Source organism: Phallusia mammillata, chromosome 1, assembly GCF_965637545.1.
Source record: "Phallusia mammillata chromosome 1, kaPhaMamm4.hap1.1, whole genome shotgun sequence".
In the NCBI taxonomy this organism is placed as follows: Eukaryota; Metazoa; Chordata; class Ascidiacea; order Phlebobranchia; family Ascidiidae; genus Phallusia; species Phallusia mammillata.
In genome coordinates, this window is record NC_137252.1 from 21,571,122 (window position 1) to 21,591,807 (window position 20,686).

General features: G+C 36.1%; 1 protein-coding gene and 1 long non-coding RNA gene across 2 annotated transcripts; both read right to left on the minus strand.

Annotated features, from left to right (window-relative positions):
- Positions 1-64: 64 nt before the first annotated feature.
- On the minus strand, positions 65-16,740 carry LOC145229995 (uncharacterized). Its single transcript, XM_080095349.1, has 20 exons — positions 16,498-16,740; positions 15,431-15,515; positions 15,215-15,355; positions 14,656-14,743; positions 14,221-14,369; positions 11,103-11,261; positions 5,765-5,804; positions 4,313-4,372; positions 3,989-4,100; positions 3,868-3,929; positions 3,347-3,496; positions 3,217-3,274; positions 2,491-2,531; positions 2,332-2,384; positions 2,074-2,274; positions 1,640-1,857; positions 1,396-1,519; positions 1,072-1,152; positions 857-1,006; positions 65-376 (listed from the first exon to the last, which is right to left on the minus strand). Exons 1-20 carry the CDS (start codon positions 16,689-16,691, stop codon positions 278-280), a joined length of 2,265 nt encoding a protein of 754 aa, XP_079951475.1. The 5' UTR covers positions 16,692-16,740; the 3' UTR covers positions 65-277.
- Positions 16,741-18,315: 1,575 nt separating this feature from the next.
- Positions 18,316-18,961, minus strand: LOC145237263 (uncharacterized). The gene is made up of 2 exons (XR_013861970.1): positions 18,909-18,961; positions 18,316-18,633 (listed from the first exon to the last, which is right to left on the minus strand). It is a non-coding gene; the product is annotated as an uncharacterized LOC145237263 (long non-coding RNA).
- Between the last annotated feature and the right edge of the window lie 1,725 nt (positions 18,962-20,686).

The following is a 20,686-nucleotide window of genomic DNA, read 5'->3' on the forward strand; positions in this document are numbered from 1 at the left end:
CAAGTGCTTTGCACATTAGACCATTTTACCATGTTATTGTTTGTATATAATGTAACACACAAAATGTTTTACTTGCTTCGTTTATTGGTGTTTGCGCTGGGAGAATGCTTTCATGGTGTGATTTAAGTAGTAATTAGCAGACATACAGTTTAGTTTTTGAAGCGCATTAGGGTTCCTCTGTTTCTTTTAATTCCTTTCCTCTGAAAACTTGCTCCAGAACGATCACTTAACAACCAAATAATGAGCACAATTTTTGAATGAAGTTGCAATAACGGTGTTATGAATTACAGTTTTTCCATCTGCCCTCTGTTATTTCAGTTTTAACCAAAAGATGCATTAGTTCCTTTGATGAAGTGTCATCTCTCCGATCCGTTTCCTGTTCATTATAAACTATCAGTATATAATAAATTCATGGGTGATAACCAGTGGTGGAATTAAATTTTTTTGACAGCCGGTTCTATTACAAAAGTCATATTTTTCAGCCGGTTCATTGGCAGTAAATCCATTGACAGAAACCAGTAATGCTAACTGGTTCACTGATCTCATAAAATTTCGTGAGATGGTTCTATAGACCCGGTGCGAACTGGCTGAATCCAACCACTGGTGATAACTAACAAAAACAGGCTACCACAACAAAGTCTTCTTTCTACACTTTGAAAAGGCTTGAAGTGTGTACCACAGATTTGCCAGTTAGCTAACGTGTGATTAACTAGTATATGGACCCACAGCTTTGGTGAAAGGTTTAGAAAACTTACCCTTCTCAGACAAAATGATACAATTTAAAACAAATACATCACAGTGATAATTTTTTGTTTGATGCGTGGTACTTAAATGTTAGGTAAAAACTTTTGTTTACCAAGATGGTTGGCATTCCGCAATTTTTAACATGCACTTCATATGCAGAATCATCATAAAATGCTGAATTGCAATTTTGACAAAACATCCACATGGTTGACTTGATGTGATCTTGAACAGTTTCAGTACCTAACTCATTAACTTCTTGCAACTAGAGAAATATGATTAGACATGTTCAACTGTAATGAAGAACATATTAATTTGTTTTCCTGTTACCTGTTCCACATTCTGCTGGGTATCGACATAGCCTTTTAGAAAAATTCCTTCCAACTCATTTTGAAGGTTTGCCATTACCTCCTAAACATGTGTTTTCAATAAAATTCAAATAACACCCCCAGAACATGGGATGGGCAAATTATTAAATAGATTAATTTATATGTATATTAATTAAACCAAAACATATAACAAATCGTCAAACCACTTTCCTGTTTTCATTAAAAAATAACACATATGCGCTCAAATATGCTGACTTGCATGTTTACTTGTTTGTCTAACTAAACACCATTGTGCATCTATGTTTGAAAAAAACTTTTTTTATACCTGCTTTTCTTGTCCAGATAATGGTTCTTTCCTGCAGAGCAATGTATACTCTGTATGTCCAGTAAAAGTTTGATGTTTGAATAAATAAGTAGGAGAAACTGATAAAAACTTGCACTCTGAACATCTTAAACAAATATACGTTTGTTAGGTAAAGAATTCACAGTTTTAAAGATTCTGACAAAAACTTTATCAAGAGAAATGAGATCATACAGCACCATAGGACAAAATATTACATGAAACTGACCTGTATGGAAAGTCACCAATATGTTGCCTGGCATGATATAATAATCCATTCACACTACTTGTAAATTTGCATAACATGCATGAGGCTTTGACTGAACCAGTTACATTTTTTGTGACAGTAAAGGGGCGGTAATGCTGGGGAATGATGCCAGTGTATTTGTAGGGTAGTGGGTGCAACACAGGCCCCTCACATGTTTTTTCTGTTGGCAGTTCAATGACCTATAAGTGTTAGGTATTAGTAATACTTTAAACACATACAAATTTATGACTATATCAGAAAGCAAATTTTAAGGAAAACCCAGAAAATCTACAATCATATTTCATATCTCCAAACAGTTTTCTTTTAGGCGTTTGGTTACAATGTATGTAATTTCTATCTAAGTGCATACTTTTGACACGATTGTTCATAGACACAATAAATAAAAATTAACACACCTTTTCTTTTACACAAACTTGTTTCATGACATGTTGGTACATGTCAGAAGGTGACTGAAAATGAAATTTACAGCATGCACAAGTAAAGTCAAAGTACTGGCAGTGTTTCCAGCAATGTTGTACAATTTGTTTCTGATTGGGGAAAGTCTTGTGACAAAGGTAACATTTTCTAACTGGCTCTTTGCTGTTAACATCATATGTCTACAAGCCAAAACGAGATTAGCATAGAATTTTGGATTGCTAATAAATTGCTCCTACCAACTGAAATGACTGGTACAAGTGATGAACAAAATCTTCTCTGTTGCCTATAACTAAAAGGTAAAGCCAAAACAGTTGAATTAGTGTGTGCAAAAATCAAAATGTATTTTAAACTACTTTTACACAACTGACAGTTATCTACTTTACAGAAGTACTTACACATAATTTTTTCATCAATGCCTGTCTGTTCAATAGAATCACTGTAAAACACAAGTAGGCAAACACATATATAGTTTGAAGTTATTCAAACCAGCTTTAACAACAACAAAAAAGATATGGATTAAGAATTATCAACTTTCATTGATCCCTTGAGCTGTGAGAATAAAAACGAGAAAAGCAGTATTTCAAGCAAGGGTTGTTTCTAGGGATGGGCCGAGCCGAGCCAGAACCCGAGTACTCGGTACCGAGCATCGCTGTTTTTGATGCTCGGTGCTCGGCCGAGCAGTTGCACAAACTGACCCGAGCATTAAATTTGCACATTCATGCCCTGCTAACATACGTAACTAGTGTTCGAAAGGGTGTCTATGAACAAAAACAAATGATTTTTCAAATGTATTAGATGGTGGAAAAACGCGTACTTCATGGGCATGTACAGCTTATAATACACCGCTGGTGACGTAAGAGACCTTGTAGAGCAAGAACGTAGAAAGGGGATTTTTTGTGACGTCATAATGCACCGAGCGTGCTCGGCCGAGCACCGAGCATTAAAGTGAGATGTTCGGTGCTCGGCCAAACAGAACATTTGCAGTTTTGGCCCATCCCTAGTTGTTTCTGTGTTTATTTTTAAAGAATCACATAACATAGTGAACAAAATCAAGGAAAAACTTACACGAATTTTATCACAAACAATAAATGTTCAAACTTTAAACTAGTATGTGTTGATACCTTTGATTGCTCATAGAAACTGTTTTGGGCTGTAAAACTTTTGCCTCATGAAGAATGGCTAGAATACAACAAGTTGTCATTGTTATATATATTATACAATACAGTATAAGTAACAGCAGTAGTTATTTACCATTAACATGAGATTCATTTTGGTCAGTTGAGAACATCAATTCCTCCAGAGCAGCAGCTCTTGAGGCCAAGTTGTTGTTTGTCACAAACTCATCCAACTTTTTTAATTGATGTTGTATTTCTTGAGTGTCATCATTTCTTGTGGGAACACCTATTACAGAATGAATAGTTTTAAAATGCAGGATATATTTGTACCACATTAAAGCACAAATTATTATCAAATCTTTCCAAAATTAGCAAATAATATTGGGGTTTTGAACAAATCAATGACTTAAATAATAATGTATTTGCGACGATCCTGACTGCAGATTTTTGTCAAAAAATGGCTTTGTAAATGGTCAAACAAGGAATATGTTAAATTATGCTCTTTAACATCACATTTTAACTTGTGATAAAACAGTGGAGACATGCTGCAATTGTTCTGTTTAAATTTCAACTTTTGCTTTTTAAACTGAGATAAGTACTTAATTTCAAAATAAATAATTGTTTGTTTGCTAACAGCTCTTTCACTAAATAGCTTACCCAACAAAACACATTTGTTGTGTGATTCAGTGAACTTGTACTTAAAAAAGAGGGTGGTAGTCCTAAAAATAATGTGGATTATAGTTGAGTTTTGAAACAAAGCTATTAACCAATGCAATACTTTTCCAATAAATTTGCAATGCATTTAGCAAGAGAACCAAACCGAGCCACTCTTTCAAGAAAATATTTAGCAACACTTGGGGGTGCAGAACCAAACTCAATAGGCATCAAGTCTGTAAAAAACATTAACTCATAATGCAACTATGTGAGTAGACACACAACAATGGGAAACATAGCATGCACCCAAAGATTTATTACAGATCACTGTTGATAATTTAAAATATTTTCATGTTATTAAAGTCTTGTTCTTTCACAGACTTGTAATGCTTTTTTTGATGAGATTCTACAAAACTGTCTGTTGATTTGCCATTTTAGCACAACATACCATTGCTGATGTCAACTGAAGAAGAGCTCATAGGACTTGATGGGGATGGAACTGAATGAGCTAAACATAAAACAAATGTCCATAAACTTCGTCTTTCCTTCAACATTATATTAGTACAATTACAGTTAACATTAAATCATGGCTCTTTAACCAGGTATACTGTGTTACTGTATACCCAATTTTTGACCATATCAAAACTAGGGTATACAACTAAAATGGTGTATGAAGGGAATACAGCCCAAGTCAGTGTTACTGAAGGTCACAATTGTGTTTTTGTGAATGCCTTGAGGAAGGCACTAACCAATGTAATTTTGACTTGCTTGTTGTGGGAATTTGGAATTGTACATCAGAAATGTGCATTATGAAGTATAAACGAAAATATGGTTATGAAGCAATAAGCACATGACAGGAGCAACTGTTTGTTCTTCTTACATTTTTGTTTGTACTTGAGATATTGCTTGTTTCGATATTTTCAGCCTCAAAATATTGCTAGTTTCCTTAAGATTTTTTTTCAGAACATAAAAGGGTCATTGGTATCTTGGGTGAGGATTTTTCAGTCTTTTTGAGATCCCCACAAAAAAATCAATGCTAGACATTGATTGTTTAATGAGGGACGCTATTCATAACAAGTAAATGCTAAGTTATGTCTAAATTGCCAAAACAATGCAGCAACAAGCTAGCGATAAATTCAACTTTTAACGTTTTTCCGACATTTGAGTGCTAAATTTTCTGTGATTTTTTTTAGTGTAATATAATCTCACCAACCAACTGATTATATTAGTTGACTTTTGTGACCTTCTATGTACAACTAAAAAAATGCCTTGTGTGTCCAGGTATACAAAGTTGCTGGAAAATCATAAAAGGTGTACAACAAGAAAAAAATCATTGTATGCCAGGCCCACTGAAGGTGCCATACCGATTCAAGCTGGTCTGCCAGGCATTTCCATATGGCAAGGCACAGACTTAACAGGAAAAAAAGATGAAGAGCAGCACTGCATTAAACCAAACCTAAGAGGCGACACAGCTATAATGTAGTCCATGTGAAATACGTCTAACAAATTTCCTTGTATTTACAAGTGTAGAATTGCCTGTGAGGCAAATTAGCTGATTGCAGTGAAATAAAAAAACATTTGTCCACACTGACAAAGCAAAGTAAATGTAAACTTTGTTATAATCCATTAGGTGTACATTTAACAAAATCTTTTAAAGCTTCTTGCCAAACAATTTTTTATATCATTTGGGCTAACCATGTTGAAGTTATCATTTGAGCTAACAAATTTTTAGCACATTTGAATTTCTGACCCCAAATACCTTTGATGGGAAAGTCAAATTAAAGTAAAAAAAAAATAAATGCCTACCATTCTTTTGCAAATTGGCCCTCATCGGTTTACAAATTGATTTACCAGAATCAATAGAAAAAAAACTTGGAAGTTTACTATAAGTTGAACTTACTTGAAGTTGGTACAATGCCTTCAGAATTACCAGCAACAGTCTGCAAATTAAAAAATGTTTTTTATTCGTTACTAATACAAATTCATGAAAACGAACAGTTTGTTAAAATCCACTGCTGTAAACACTTGTATAAATTTCAAAGATAAACAAAAAAACTGTTGTGCCACTTTTATTTCCCCAAAATTTTTTTGGATGTATTGTACATTTTCAACAACCTAAAAAAGCAATGCTGTTTAAAACTAGAAGGGTGGCTTAGCACATATTGCCCTTGCATATACACTATAACCTATTTTATAACATTGATATATTTCCTATGCTTATTTTATATTGGGTCCCATACCATCCACTGTCTTTTATAACTTTAGTTGTTTCTGCAAGCAGAAACTCATGGGTCCCCATACATGCAAAGTTGTAGATAATGCATTCAAGAGATAACCATGTGAAAGTTTAGTGTTGTAAGGTAAAACACAGTGATCGGGACTGGGCTTAAATATTAATACTATGTAGAGAACAAACTATACAAATTTAGATTTACCCCAGGTATTGTTTGAAGTATGTCCTATTTAACAATCTTTTTCAAAGAAACGAAGGAATAAGTAGTGGCATAATGGGGTAAAACAAAAAATGAATAGCAAATTCTACAAGCTGTCCAATTTTCATTCAATTCGAACATTGTGAAAAGGGTTACACATTTTAGAGATTACTTGGTTAAGTTGTGGTGCTACAGGGCAAAACATAACATTTGAGGACTTAGTATGTTTAATAAACTTTGCGAATTTCATATAATTAGGTAGTTTTTCAAAAATTCATTTATTTTAGGGGTCTAGTTAAGTAAATGTTGGGGCTACAAGATAAAACACATCAATTGAAACCTACAAATAGCATAGTCCACATACTACCCAAATTTTATCCAATCCCGACACTGTTTAAAAAACTGACCCATTTTAGGGGGCTAGTAGGGTAACTAATGGGGTCCAACACACAAACTAAAAAAAAAAACCTCAATGACTTAATCAATAGTACTGCAAAATTTCGGCCCAATCCGCCAATGTTTAACATTTCGACCACTAGAGGTGTTTTGAGCAGCAACAATTGTTAATGTTTCTTACATCATAGGGCTGTTAACAACCCCCTAACTGCCATGGCACAAAAATGTTCACCAAGCAATCCACAAAGTCACAAACGAGTAACATACAACTGCTTGCCCTTGTAATACTATTGAGCAACAGAAATCTTTCATTTGTGGTGCCCAGTAACATACAAACGTTTTACACTTTGGGGGCTTGTGGGGTAAATGTTGGGGCTACAGGGTTGAACACACCAATCGACATCTATAAATGGCATACTCTATAACAGTGTTTCTCAAACGTGTATGGATCGCGTACCACCTGAAAACTTTTTCTATCGCAACGTACCACCTAAACCAGTGTTTCCTAACCATTTTGTAGTGACGGACCCATTTTATAAATTTAAAGCCTGCGGACCTCCAATGTAATTTCAAACAGGTCTTTTTATGATTCTCGTTTCTTGCATAATACGTTATTATGCTTTTGAAGCATTTTCATTCCATCTTCACAGTCCTTTAATTTCAGCGGCCAACACAACAAATTGATACACTTTCTGGTATATTTATTTAACTTGACACAACACTTGTCCTATAAAGTCTTTTGTCCACGTGTGTTATGATGTCACAATGGAAAAAACAATCACAAAAAGTAACTGTTCAGTGTTCTTGGCCCAATTAAGGGGCCATGGCCCCCCCAAATTTTTTTGAAATTGTACTCTTCAAAAATAAATGTGCTATTTCGATTTTTTGATTGTTTGTTTATGACTGAATAACCGAGGGAATATTAACTAAATTGCCAAACAATGGTTATTATCGAACAACAATGGTCATTTACACATTGGCTTTGGCATTAATGAGTGTAGTAGTGACTTGTATTTAGTTCCAAACAGTTTTTGGCTTTGGTGATAGTCTTGTTGAAGTAATTTCGCAAAACATACGAGAAATAGCAAGATAGTATTAATAGTAAATACCAAGTATTATAGTATATTGCGATGTCTAAACCAAAACAAGCAAGATTGGATGCATCTTTTTCTTCCAAAAATAAAGATCAGCAGTCCTTAGAGGAAACATCTGTTACGCCCAGTGTTAGCAGTGTTAGAGTTACTCAGGAAATAAGAACAACAGACGATCTTGGATTTATTATGAAACACCATTCGCGGTTAGCCGATGATGAGAGGTACAGACTTCTAACATCTGATGGTATAAAAAACGTCCCGCTTCTTGATACTATTAGGCAAGGTCGGCGCAAGTTTCTCAAAGTTTGGCTCGATGATGATAGGTTTTCGGATTGGTTGGTCTACACTCAATGTTCTGATGGGGGAGGTTTGTGCAAGATATGTGTTCTAATGCAAGTACTTTTAAAACATGGCAATCTCACCAACGCTGCTTTTGTTAACAAACCTTGCACTCACTTCAAAAAATTCATCGAAAAGGCTGTTGCTCATCGAGATGCTAGTTACCATCGACAAGCAAATTTAGAAGCAAAAAGTTTTCTTAGAAGCATGGAAACTAACCAAAATGTATCTGCGAGCCTGGATTCAGTATATTCCAGACAAATAAAGGAAAATCGAAACATAATGGCTTCCATCGTTAAAACGGTGATGTTCTGTGCTTCAAATAACATATCTTTGCGAGGCCATTCGGTAGACAACGGAAACTTTATGAACCTTTCTTAAATTTCGCATCGACGCCGGGGACCAAACTTTAAAAAGGCATTTTACTCACATGGCTGGTAATTCTAAATACACTAGCCCGACCATACAAAATGAAATTCTGGGTTTAGCAAAAGGTCTAAAAGCCGATGAGTCTTGTGATATATCAGGAAAGGAACAGCTAAGTATTGTGTTGAGATACACGAAAGCTACAGAAGTGTATGAGAGTTTCATCGGTTTTGTTGAAATGAACTCGGTTTCAGCAGAATCGATTTCTACAAGTATTTTGTCTCACCTTACCAGCACAGGATTGGATTTACAGAAACTTGTCGGACAGGGCTATGATGGAGCGTCAACAATGGCAGGTCACGTGAGTGGTGTGCAGAAGCGAATTCGCGACAAGTACCCGCGTGCATTATTTGTTCACTGTGCTGCGCACTGTTTAAACTTGGCTATAAATGATCAAAGTAAAGTTCCAACCATTAGAAACACCTGCGATATTATTAGAGAGACTATCCGTTTTTTTAGAGAAAGTCCTAAAAGACGCACATGTTTAGGACTTAACATCCCGTTGTTCTGCCCTACCAGATGGTCTGAAAAATACAAAAGCATCCGAATCTTCAAATGTAATTTTAAACGTATACTCGAATCACTTGGCACCTTGGAGCGTGATTCCAGCGGTGATACAAGAGCAAAAGCATTTTCGTTAAAATGTGCTCTGGAAAAGTCTGGAAGTTACTTACGCCGTGTGTTTGATTGGGCGATTTTCGGCACTCATTGAACCTGCTGAACAGGCGTTTTCGTCCACCAGGTTGCATATTTAACAAATATGATGTTGAACTGGTGATTATACCATTGGCGCGGAAGCTTCAGGCTGTCGGAGTATGTGTGTCAGATGTGAAAAACTTGGTCACTTCTCTTCAGAACGTTCTATCGCAAAACCGCATAAACTCGGACACTGCGTTGGATATTTACAAAGAAGCTTGCGAAGTATTAAATGTACAACAGCTGACTAGTGACTACACCCAGAATAGCTGAGAAACAAGTTTATGGCGACAACGTCAACGCAGAATCTGGACCGCAGTATTTTTATCGTACAGTGTATATTCCTTACATCGAAGGTCTGAGTAATTCGCTTCACGAACGATTTAGTGACAATTCCTCATTTTTTAATTTGCTATCGATCATTCCACCCAACAAACCAACCAAGTTAGATGAGATTGAGCGCTTGCATTGTTTAGATAACCTTGAGAGCGAAGTTATTCTGTGGAGATCTTCTCTATAAGCTCTCAACTCAAACCCGAATGTTTTCATGAACTTCTTCTGAGCGCAAACGATTATCCAAGCGTTCGCAACTTAGTCCAGATCATAATGGCGTTGCCGGCAACAACTGTTGAAGCTGAACGTTCTTTTTGGTGTATGAAGCGGGTCAAGACATGGTTGCGCTCAACGATGACTTCCAATCGCCTTTCAGATATATGTGTGCTACATTGTCATCATGAAAGAATCAGCGAGGAGAAGATCAATCAGATTGTGACAAATATGGCTGGTAGTAGGCGAAGAATGGACTTTTAATCATAACGTTGTGTGCAGCTAAAGCAATGATGATAACTTTTTTGTGTAATTTGCCTCAAAAACATTGCTGGGTGAACTGTTCGCTATCATGTTTGTGGGCACAACTATGTCGCTTTTTGTTTTCGTTGGATGTTCTTTAACTTGTTAAAAGTCACAAAATATTTGGCCCCCCTAAAATTTTCAGCTGCCTACGCCACTGGAAATAGGCCTATTTTCTCGACCCGACTAGCATATTTAGCAATTTCAAGAGACTGTCCAAAACACGAGTATCGCCCAAACCAGGGCTGAGCAGTTGGGCCAGTTGAGGTGCAATTTTAAATTGGACTTAAATTGGGTATCACAGAAATGTACTCGCGTACCACTTAAAAAGTTCCGTCGTACCACTAGTGGTACGCGTACCACAGTTTGAGAACCACTGCTCTATAAGCTATCCAAATTTCAGCCAATTCTGACACTGTTTACTAACTCACCCATTTTAGGGGGTAGCGGAGTAAATACTAGGGTTATTTGGACAAACAAAGTGGGATGCACATCTACATAACTTTATCTACCATCTGTATAAGTTTCAGCCAAATTCATCAAACATTTGATGGAAAAACAAGTCTGACAAACTTTGGGAAGAAAATAACCCGTTTTAGGGGGGTAGCGGGGTAAATACTGGGGTTATCAACAAAAACAAAGTGGGATGCACATCTACATAACTATATCTACCATCTGTGTAAATTTCAGCCAAATCCATCAAACATTTGATGGAAAAACGAGTCGGACAAATTTTGGGAAGAAAATAACCCATTTTAGGGGGCTAGCGGGGTAAATACTGGGGTTATCAACAAAAACAAAGTGGGATGCACATCTATATAATTATATCTACCATCTGTGCAAATTTCAGCCAAATCCATCAAACATTTGATGGAAAAACGAGTCGGACAAACTTTGGGGAGAAGAAAAATGAAAGAAAAAACAAGAAAAAAACAGAAAAAAACAAACAATTTGAGTAAAATCAATATGTGTCCCGTTCAGGGAAGGGGGCCCATAATATACTTACTGCATTTGGTTGGTAGACAATACTTGTGAGAACTTTTTTATTTGATGCAGTTGCCTGGGCAATGATGTTTGAAGCAGCAGTTGTTTGAACAGCAAGTATTCCACGGTTCCCAGATTGAATTTTAATAGTTTTGTTCCACATGTTTCTTCTTTCTGCCATCTGCAAAATTGGGTAATTATAATTTAGCACTGTGGAGGCTTTTAATCAAACAGTGAAAAAAACTAGAATAGTGGTTTTCCTATATTTGCCAGTATATATATACTACAACATATTTAACGATGTATCACATATACCATTTACTATATTTATAATGGATATATATTTGGCACCTACATTTTATTGGGTCCCTATTTTTTCCTGGCACTTTATAACATAATTGTTTCTGCAAGCATAATCTAATGGGTCCCCACACATGATTTGGTAAAAGCTCCAGACAACACAGGTTAGCGTCGATTTTTCACGGTTTCATTTCCATCAGCGATCATTGTCTCGCGACGTGCAAATGTTGTTAGATAAAGATATGGCGCCGATCGCAGCAGGAGGGGCCTGCCGTTAACCGCCATAAGACGCAAAACTGCGTGATACAACAATTGCATAACTAACGTTTTTAAATGATCTACAAACATATCTTAATTGCAGAGTGCAAAAAGACTGCCTGATAGCACGTCCAGTTATGCGCGAGGCCGAGATATTCGCTTTTCAGTGGGCAGGTTTGCGCTTTTCGCGCCTAATTGGGCTTTTTTTCGACATGGAGTTGCGCGTTGTTTTCATGAGGTTGAAAATGGAGTCCAACTATTCAAACTTTTAACAAAGTTTCAACATTTTTTTTCCTTAATAGCCATTTGTTTGTTGAATTATGATTTTTAATCCACACATAGCGTTCCCTGGCACCGTTAAGTTTTTACATACCAATTTTTTTTTACATACCAACAATACAATTGCTTAGCTGGGCTTTTTATGTCCAAAACCTGTTCTGAAACAGTTTTATTAATGCTTTCAGTTTGAGAAGTAACATTACACAGGTGTAACAAATCGTGCTGCGTTGTCGCTCTGCGCTTCGAATCACGAATAAGTTGACCTACATTAACGTTTACAGCGCAATATATCTAACATCGTAACATCTTAATTCCAGCCAGTGAGAAAATGGTCAAGTGACGACTGCATTCATGCGTGAAGCAGAGGCATTTTTTTCCATGCACCACTATCGTCAATCACTCCCATTGCGTCAGCTGGGCACTGAGCGAGCACAAATTTGACAAAAGACAGCATGTTAAAACATATTTAGGCCTGTAAGAGTTATTAGTTATCACTGAGCCGATTGCACTGAAATTTTTAACAGCCAACAAGGAGCACCCTATTCACGGCTGTTTAAAATTTCAGCAGGTTAAGTCTTGTATTTCTGACCTCATTAACATGTGAACAAACAAATATTAGGTGGTAAAGGGGTGAAAATGGATATATATAACTTCTAGTTACAAAATACTTTAAAATATGCTGCAATGTACCAATCAAAAAAGTCTGAAACTCCAGAATCATCTGCTTTAGCAAGTATAGCCGTTTTAAAAAAAATACACGTTTTGAGGGGCTGTGGGTGAACTGAGGGATCAAACAGGGTCAAAATTCACATGGACCAAAATTTGTTAAAATTCACATGGATCTTTAGACCAATATCTACAATGTGTGTAAATTTAAAAAAGTTTGAACCATTCTTTCTTGATCAAAACTTGGGAACAAATCCGCGTTAGACGGAAAAAAAGAAAAAAAATATATAGACAAAAACAATATGTATCCCCTTCAGGGAAGGAGACCCATAATAAAATGGTCAACCCCAGCACTGCCCTTGTTTAAAATTTACACTGCTGAAATGACAATACAATATGGTGAAGCCACCCACTCATTCAACCTTCTTAGATTTTATTTAAGTGATTGACTGCAATTTTACATGCAAACCCTGCTTTTACCTTAATGTAAATTATTGGTAAACAGGCAATACCCAACAGCATTATGCTTACAATAAGTACTATACCAAACTGCCAGTTTACCATGGTTGTGTTTTAATTTTTAGGGAGTTGGTGATTTCATTTTAGTCAACCCTATTGTTTGCTCTGTGTCAGAACAATGGGAATTAAGTTTCTTGCTCAGGAACAGAGTAGTAAAGACAGGATTAGAACCCACAATCTTTTTTTGGGTTTAGATCAGTGGTTCTTAACCTTTTTGGTGTGGTTTCCCACTAAAGTCAATCATCAAGTTCAAATTTCCCCCCTGTTATTTTTATGCTGATATTTTGTGTCCTACATTAACAATTAAGATGAACATAAATTCATAACTGGGATCAGCCCTGAAGCTTCGGTATAGCGCCTTCAATGGGCCTGGCGTACTGTGATCTACATTAACAAAACAGTATTCTTCGATTGAAATAATTTTGAAGCAATTTGGTCGGGACGTTACAGGTACACTGCAATCTAATTAAGTTTGAATTGTGCTTTCGTGAGGAAGTAAATTTGTGTGAAATATTGGAGAGTCTCATGTGCTTGCATTAGTCATTTACTCCATCACAATCAACAGAGGAAAGGCATTTATTCGTGAACAACAACACAGTCATTGATACTTTTAGTAATGTCTGTGACGTAACAATCAAATTTCTGATTTTCTGCGTCTTGTAGAACTAGGTGATATTAATCTTACATGTTGTTGTGGAAAAAAATTGGATTAAATTAACTTTTAATGGTTAATTCAAGGCCGGATTCGACCCGCTGGCCCGAGTTTGGTGACCCCCGACTCACATAATTTCCCTCTGAAAACATTAAATTTCCCACTGGTGGGAAATTTCCCAGCGGTTAAGAACCAGTGGAGTACACATGGAACAACAAACCCAACTTCAAATTACCCACTTGAAATCCTCAAATTCCCCACTAGTGGGTAATTACCCACCGGTTAAGAACCACTGGTTTAGATGGAGTTGGACAGGTCTGGGTCAGAAACTCCCAGTGTCAGAGAAAGATTCTATTTTAATAAGATACTGATAATGCTGCCAATATCCATTTATATGTGTGTGTGTATATTTGAACACTTTTTTAAATAAATTTCTGTGCCAAACATAAAACGTACTACAACATACCTTTCTTTTCATTGCCCACTTGCCAATTTTGGGCTCCTCAATAGGAGTTTCAACATACTGTATGGAGAAAATACGACTTGCTTTAGAAGATAAACATTCACCACACAGATGACAGGCTGATGAACAAAGTCCACAGTTCTCACCATGCTCTGTAAAAATCAAAAAACAATAAGATTTATAACAAATTTTTAAGTAGTCAAAAACTAAACAACAAACAACTACGAGCTATGAATTGTCTAAATTTTGTAATTTGCAACACATAGGGGTGTTGAGAGACCAAAATGGCATGTCAAAACATTTATCAAGCAAATATTTTCTTCAACCCTGCTCCAAGTCCATAGATTCAAATAAAACCACATGGTTTTATGTTTGTCATCATAAAAATTACTAATTTTGTACTTTATTACAACCGTTTGTTGATAAATTTGCACTTACCAGGGTATTTCATTAATACATCAATACACAAACATTTCTGTGAAAGTGTTGGAGGGGTATGCTTGTTCCTTTCACAGACATGACTACACTGTAATAAACATATTTATTTTTAATGATCTGTTTTTTGCCTTCAGTTGAATTTGCAATTTAACCTATTTTTGTTTTTAGGCCATGTTGTATACAAGTTGAAAAAACTTTCTTGGTGCAATAAATGTGATACTTTTTAACTATAGCTCAATAGGAATCTGATGCTACTTTCAATAGTGAAAAGGTTGTGCACCTCTGAATTGGCTTTGTTCATTTTATAACACTTTTTAATATTATTGGCTGGTGGTTAAAATGAAATACAACACACTGATGTTTTAAAAAGGACAATGGAATGCAGATAACAAATAAAAACAGTACAACTGTTTTCCAACTTTAGGTTTGTGTCCGAAGGTTAATTTTAAAGCTGGATTAAGCATTAATTCAAAAGAAGTTCTTGATAATGACTTGACTTGAACTATTTCCCACCTTTTTGAAATTGCAAGATTGAAAAAAAGTGTTCAAAACAACTCACTGATTTTAACAATGCCTTGTGTCGAACACTGTTTGCTTCCTTATTTGCAAGGGGTTTTCGCAAGTACCCATCTGTAGGCAGTGATTTAGTTGGGACAAGAAGGCAAGCAGGACATGGGTGCATACAAATATGACAAATATCCTGCAAAAAATATAATTCACAAATTTTTAATTGGGTTTTTCAAATGAATAGTGTAATAATCAAAGTAGCCCCTACCATGGAAGAGTGTGGTTGAAAGTTATAAAAGTCCAATTTCCTGGCATTTTCTTCAATAGATGACATCTTCGCTATTGCATTGCAGCTAAATTTTGCAACAAAAACATTTTTGATACTGTTAGCTAACAGCTACAACTATATGAGTTTTGCCTTCACAGACCCCTGGAACCAACCCATGGACCCTTAAGGAGGGCGTGAACTACCGATTGGGAACCAGTGCAGTAAATATATGTTTTTATCAACCTGTAAGTGTTGGTTTATTGCCTAAATCATTATAAATAAAAATTGGGGCCTGTTGCAATAAACAGTTTCTCGCTCTTGGCATAGATCAGGGGTGGGGAACCTGCGGCCTAAAGGGCGCATGCGGCCTTTTAGGGCACTGAGTGCGGCCTTCGATGTCAAAATACATTTTAGGATGCTGATATTACAGACTGCACCAGGCGTTGTAAAACAGACAGAAACGTATTTTTTGACCTTTATTCCACATTACTATTTGATTAGTTCTAGGGCAATAGTTTTCAAACTAGAGCCAAATGGTCTCGTAGTGGTACACAAAGCAAATACCATAGGACTATTAAAAGCCCAAGGTTACAATCTTACTTTGCAAAAGAACAATTGTTTGCACATAATCGAATGTCTTAAACTCGTCTATGATGTCATAAGCTGCTCTTAGATCAATGACATTTGTAAACAAGCGAGTTTCTTGGTTAAAAAATCCTAAATGTTGTAGTAAAGACAGGAATGTAGTAAGGCATTTTATTTAGCTTGGACCGTAAGTCCTATAACTCTACAAGGGAATAGACCATTCTGTAAGTCTAAAAGTTTCAACACCTGTGTCGTTGGCCTGGGAAATAGTTTATGCGGCCCAAACGAATGTTGACAAACCGTTTGGTGGCCTTTATAAAAATAAAGGTTCCCCACCCCTGGCATAGATCAATATTGCAAATATTTACTAAACACGTAAGTGTTTTGATTTAGGCTATTAAACATTACACAAACTACAGCTAACACAACCAATACTAGAACAAAAAACATTTGTAATACAGTTTCTAGCTTTCATGGCCAACCTTTTGCAAATGCCTTGAGGGTGCACATTTGGATCATCTTTCACAGCATCTATACCAAACTGCAAAAGGTCTTGTGCAAATGTTTTTGTTTCTTTTACAGGCCTCCGGCAACTAATATCACGGTTGATACAACCACAAACTCGACACATTTGACTTAAAATTACTAGGTGATGATTTTCTGTCATTTTGCTCATTTCCCTTTTGCAAATGTAAAATTGTGTGTCTGCATATTTACATGAAGAAATGAAAAGTTAAAAAAAATGTTTAGATAGCAAGCGATGGAATTTAGGTGGCATTTTAAACCCAACAAAATATTATCAACTTAAATATGATCAAATGCATGCATCCAATTGTGGCACATTTACAAGTTTTTTACAGCATTCTACAGGCACTGAAATCTCATCTGACAGAGCTTGTTGGTAAAGAAATATGGTAGCTCATATTTATGAAATGTGTGTGGGGGAAATTGAAAAACGGAATTGAAGCACCATTGCGTTTAGCGAGGAATTCAAATGATTTCTGGGCCAAATATGCGCATGTTTATAACAATGCAACGTAGCTTTGCGAACCCTACTACCATTTTCAGCCACATATCTTTTTGAGGGGCCTGCGATCTAAAAAAATGTTGAAAACAATATATCTCAGTTCTCAGGGTTGTATGAAACGAAATCGACACATGACAAAAAAATATTGATTTAGATTTTGGGGAATTCCCCAAAATAAAAACGAACACAGTGCCCCTGTTTGTTTGTCCACTGATAGAGATCAGAGTGTTTGTCAACTTGTACAATTTTATATTGCCTCTTGGAGCTGTAATACTTCAGGTTGTAAAAATGGCCACAAAAATATTTCATTTTTCAATCCAGTTTGTTCCTATACTTGATGTAGCTTGTGAGCCATCCCAATGATACACAAAATATTTATTTCTGTTTTTTACTGCTCCGGTACTTTTTTGGCATTTATTGATCTGAAGTTATATTTAAACGCAGTTTAGCCTCGTCTTATTTTTGACTTCGATCTTCCTGATCGTGAATTGAATCAACCAATAAAAAAATCGACCAGCAGTATATCATTTTATTCGTATCGCCACCACAATGCTCTTCATTTATTTCACTTGAATCCAAATGTGGCCTATTCATGTACGGTAAGTTATTAAACACAATTAGTAAGATATTTATTCCAACCGTCCATTTTTTCGACGCAGGCTATCCTAAACTTGCACAGTTTGCAAGATTTGTTTTTTAAACACCTTGCTCATCTGTAGGCCTATCTTCACAATTGTGATTTTGATATTAGAGTGGGGTTGCCATATTTTACGATACACAATCCCTGACAAAATTTATCTCGGTTGCGTTAACCCAGTTGTTCTCAAACATTTTCGTTATTTTTTCTAAACGGTTCCTTTACCATTATTTCGAGGGTTCGCGGTCCCCAAACCTGACTGTGTATTTCAGAAAAACGAAAGTTGATTGCAGGCATTTTGCTAGTTATGCAAAATTGCGCATAACAATGATCCAAATCTGACATCACAGACAAGACAAAAGCATTACAATTGTGCGCGAACAATTGCATTTTTGTTGGTTGTCACGCAATAAAGCCTACACTCTAAAAAAATGAATGAAGTTTGAATGAAATTTCCTGCCAACCTTTCAAAGATTGAACCGATTTGAATAATTCACTTGATTCATTTTTTTAAATGAATGGAAAGATTGAATTCGGCAGTTTTTAATCTTTTTTTGAATGATTTGTTTTATTGAGATTTTTGAATGATTAGAATAGTTGAAACCTCACATAAAAAATCTTTTAATTACTGAAATCTTCAGTGGTGTCTTTTTATTGTGAAACGAAATGCATAAATCACACCACGTGTACACTGACACATCAGAGAGGCAGTGATCACAGCACATTGTGTTAAAACTTGAAACAGTGCACATCAAGAGGAAGCAAACATTTTTTCAAATGCACACAACAAGTCTGACCCTTCTGGCCAAATGTCACTGGTGATTTCAAATTAAGAAAGAACTCGTCAGGTTAAACCTTTGGCCCAACGATACCAAAACAAATCGCAGAAAAGTATCATCTTGTCGTTTCATGTTTAGGGGTCGCATTTGAATAGGTATAATGCTGATAGATTCTCTGTAAAAGCAAAATATTAGCAGTTGGTTAGTGCTAAATGCTCCCATATTTCAAACAATAGTTTGTCACAAACCCACAACACATATTGTTATAACAATGTACAAATCAACATTTTATGCTAAAGTTTATCGCAGTGCTTATTTTGTAGATGTTTTCATAACCCTTTTCCATCATTGCTAAATCAACGCTTAAAACAGGTAGATATTAGGTTAGACATCTATTTATCAATACACACAGAACACTAGTGCCAAAACTTCAAACAAAAAGTATCTTACTTTTCATCTCTTCTTCAATTGCCATGTCAATTGACCGGATCCGGCCCGCGACCACATTTTTTGGTTTGCCAAATCGTATTGATAACTTTGTATCATTCAAAAAATAATCTACTTCTTACGAAAAATGTAATAATATTACCTAGTTTAATAGGATTACAACGCCCAGGATTGATCCAAAGTCAGTTTGTTACGTCACAGACATGACTACTAATGTCAATTGTGCGCAAACAAATGCCTTTACTTGTGACGTAACATACAAGCATTGCTTGTAAGAGACGACCTATACAATTTAACAGTCGCATCACCAGATTTTAAATGGGATTGTAGCAAGACCAAATCTTGGCGCACCTAGAAAAATCGCCTCGCGGGCTAAGTTTTGAAAGGCGGCGCTAAGACATGTAAACTATGTGGCCCGCGCGAATTATTTTTAGACTTATCCGGCCCGCAGTCAAAAAAGTTTGGTGACCCCTGACTTAGATGTAACCATTCTCATTTTACCGACTATAACACCAACAATACCGAATTACTGAGTTACCGAGTATTGCTCTTCCAGCAGTTTTATTGTAAATAATCGACGTTTTTTTACAATAAAACTGCTGGAAGAGCAATACTCGGTTAAACTTTATGCCTGGCAGCAATAGCCTATTTCAATTCCGAAAACCGTTTAGCAGCATATTCGCGCACTTTTCGCGATATAATGGCTGCCAGATTCTAAGGCATGCTGGGCAACTTTTGAGCGAGGGGAGTTCGTGAGGATGGAATGCATTGTTAGCCATAATTCAATTATGACCTCACCAACGAACTGGCCAATCGGAGCGCCTTCTCATTTCTCCACGATTGGCGCGCAAATTCATAGTAGTAAAAAAGGGAATCTCGCACCCACTAAAATACTGTTTTCTCGCAATTTCGGCAGTGTGAATGAAAACATCACACAACGACGCCGTGAAAGATTGAAAAAGACTTGTATCTTTCAAAAGATTCACAAAAATGAATGAAGTTTTTTTAGAGTGTATTGTTTAGTAATGAAGACGGTCGATTCTCACTTTCACTTTGATTTAAACTTATTCAGTTGCACAAACTGACGCCAAATATAAATATAGAAATACTTCCACCTTTTCGCGGTCCCCGCAAAATGCCCTAAAGCAGTGGTCTTCAACCTTTTTTGAAAGCGACCCCAATTTAAAAGAAAATTGAAACAGCATTTACACGCGACCCCATTTTTTCCGATGGGGGTAATGCCGAAACTGAAACTATTTTTAATGTAAATATGCCCGCTTAATTTTCAAGTAGACTTCAAATATTAGCATTCAGTGTGCATTATTACGCTCAAATGTTAGAACCCAAAAGTTTTATTAAATTTGGCCTTACCAGTTTGCAGAAATCAGTTAATTTATGTATTTTTCCCTATATACCCGCTGTACTATTTTGGACACAACAAGCCATTCATGAGTCTTTATCGCGTAACAATGGGTTGGATAACGTTTTTGTTATATAGACTATTGCATCACAATGATTAGATTGTGACACGGGTACTAAGATGTACTGCAAAACATGAGCAAAGGTTGCGAACTGGGACAAAACGTGCCATTTTTTTGGTAAAGAACTTAAAAGCCGATAGATTGAATTAATAGCGATCCCAGAAAAAGTTTAGGCGACCCCACTTGCGGTTGTAGCTAATACTAGAAACCTTCTCCGTTGGTAGATTAATTTCATAGTATGTATATATATGTATTCTTAAATTCCTGATATTTAAGTACATTTTCACATTTCTCCCTGAC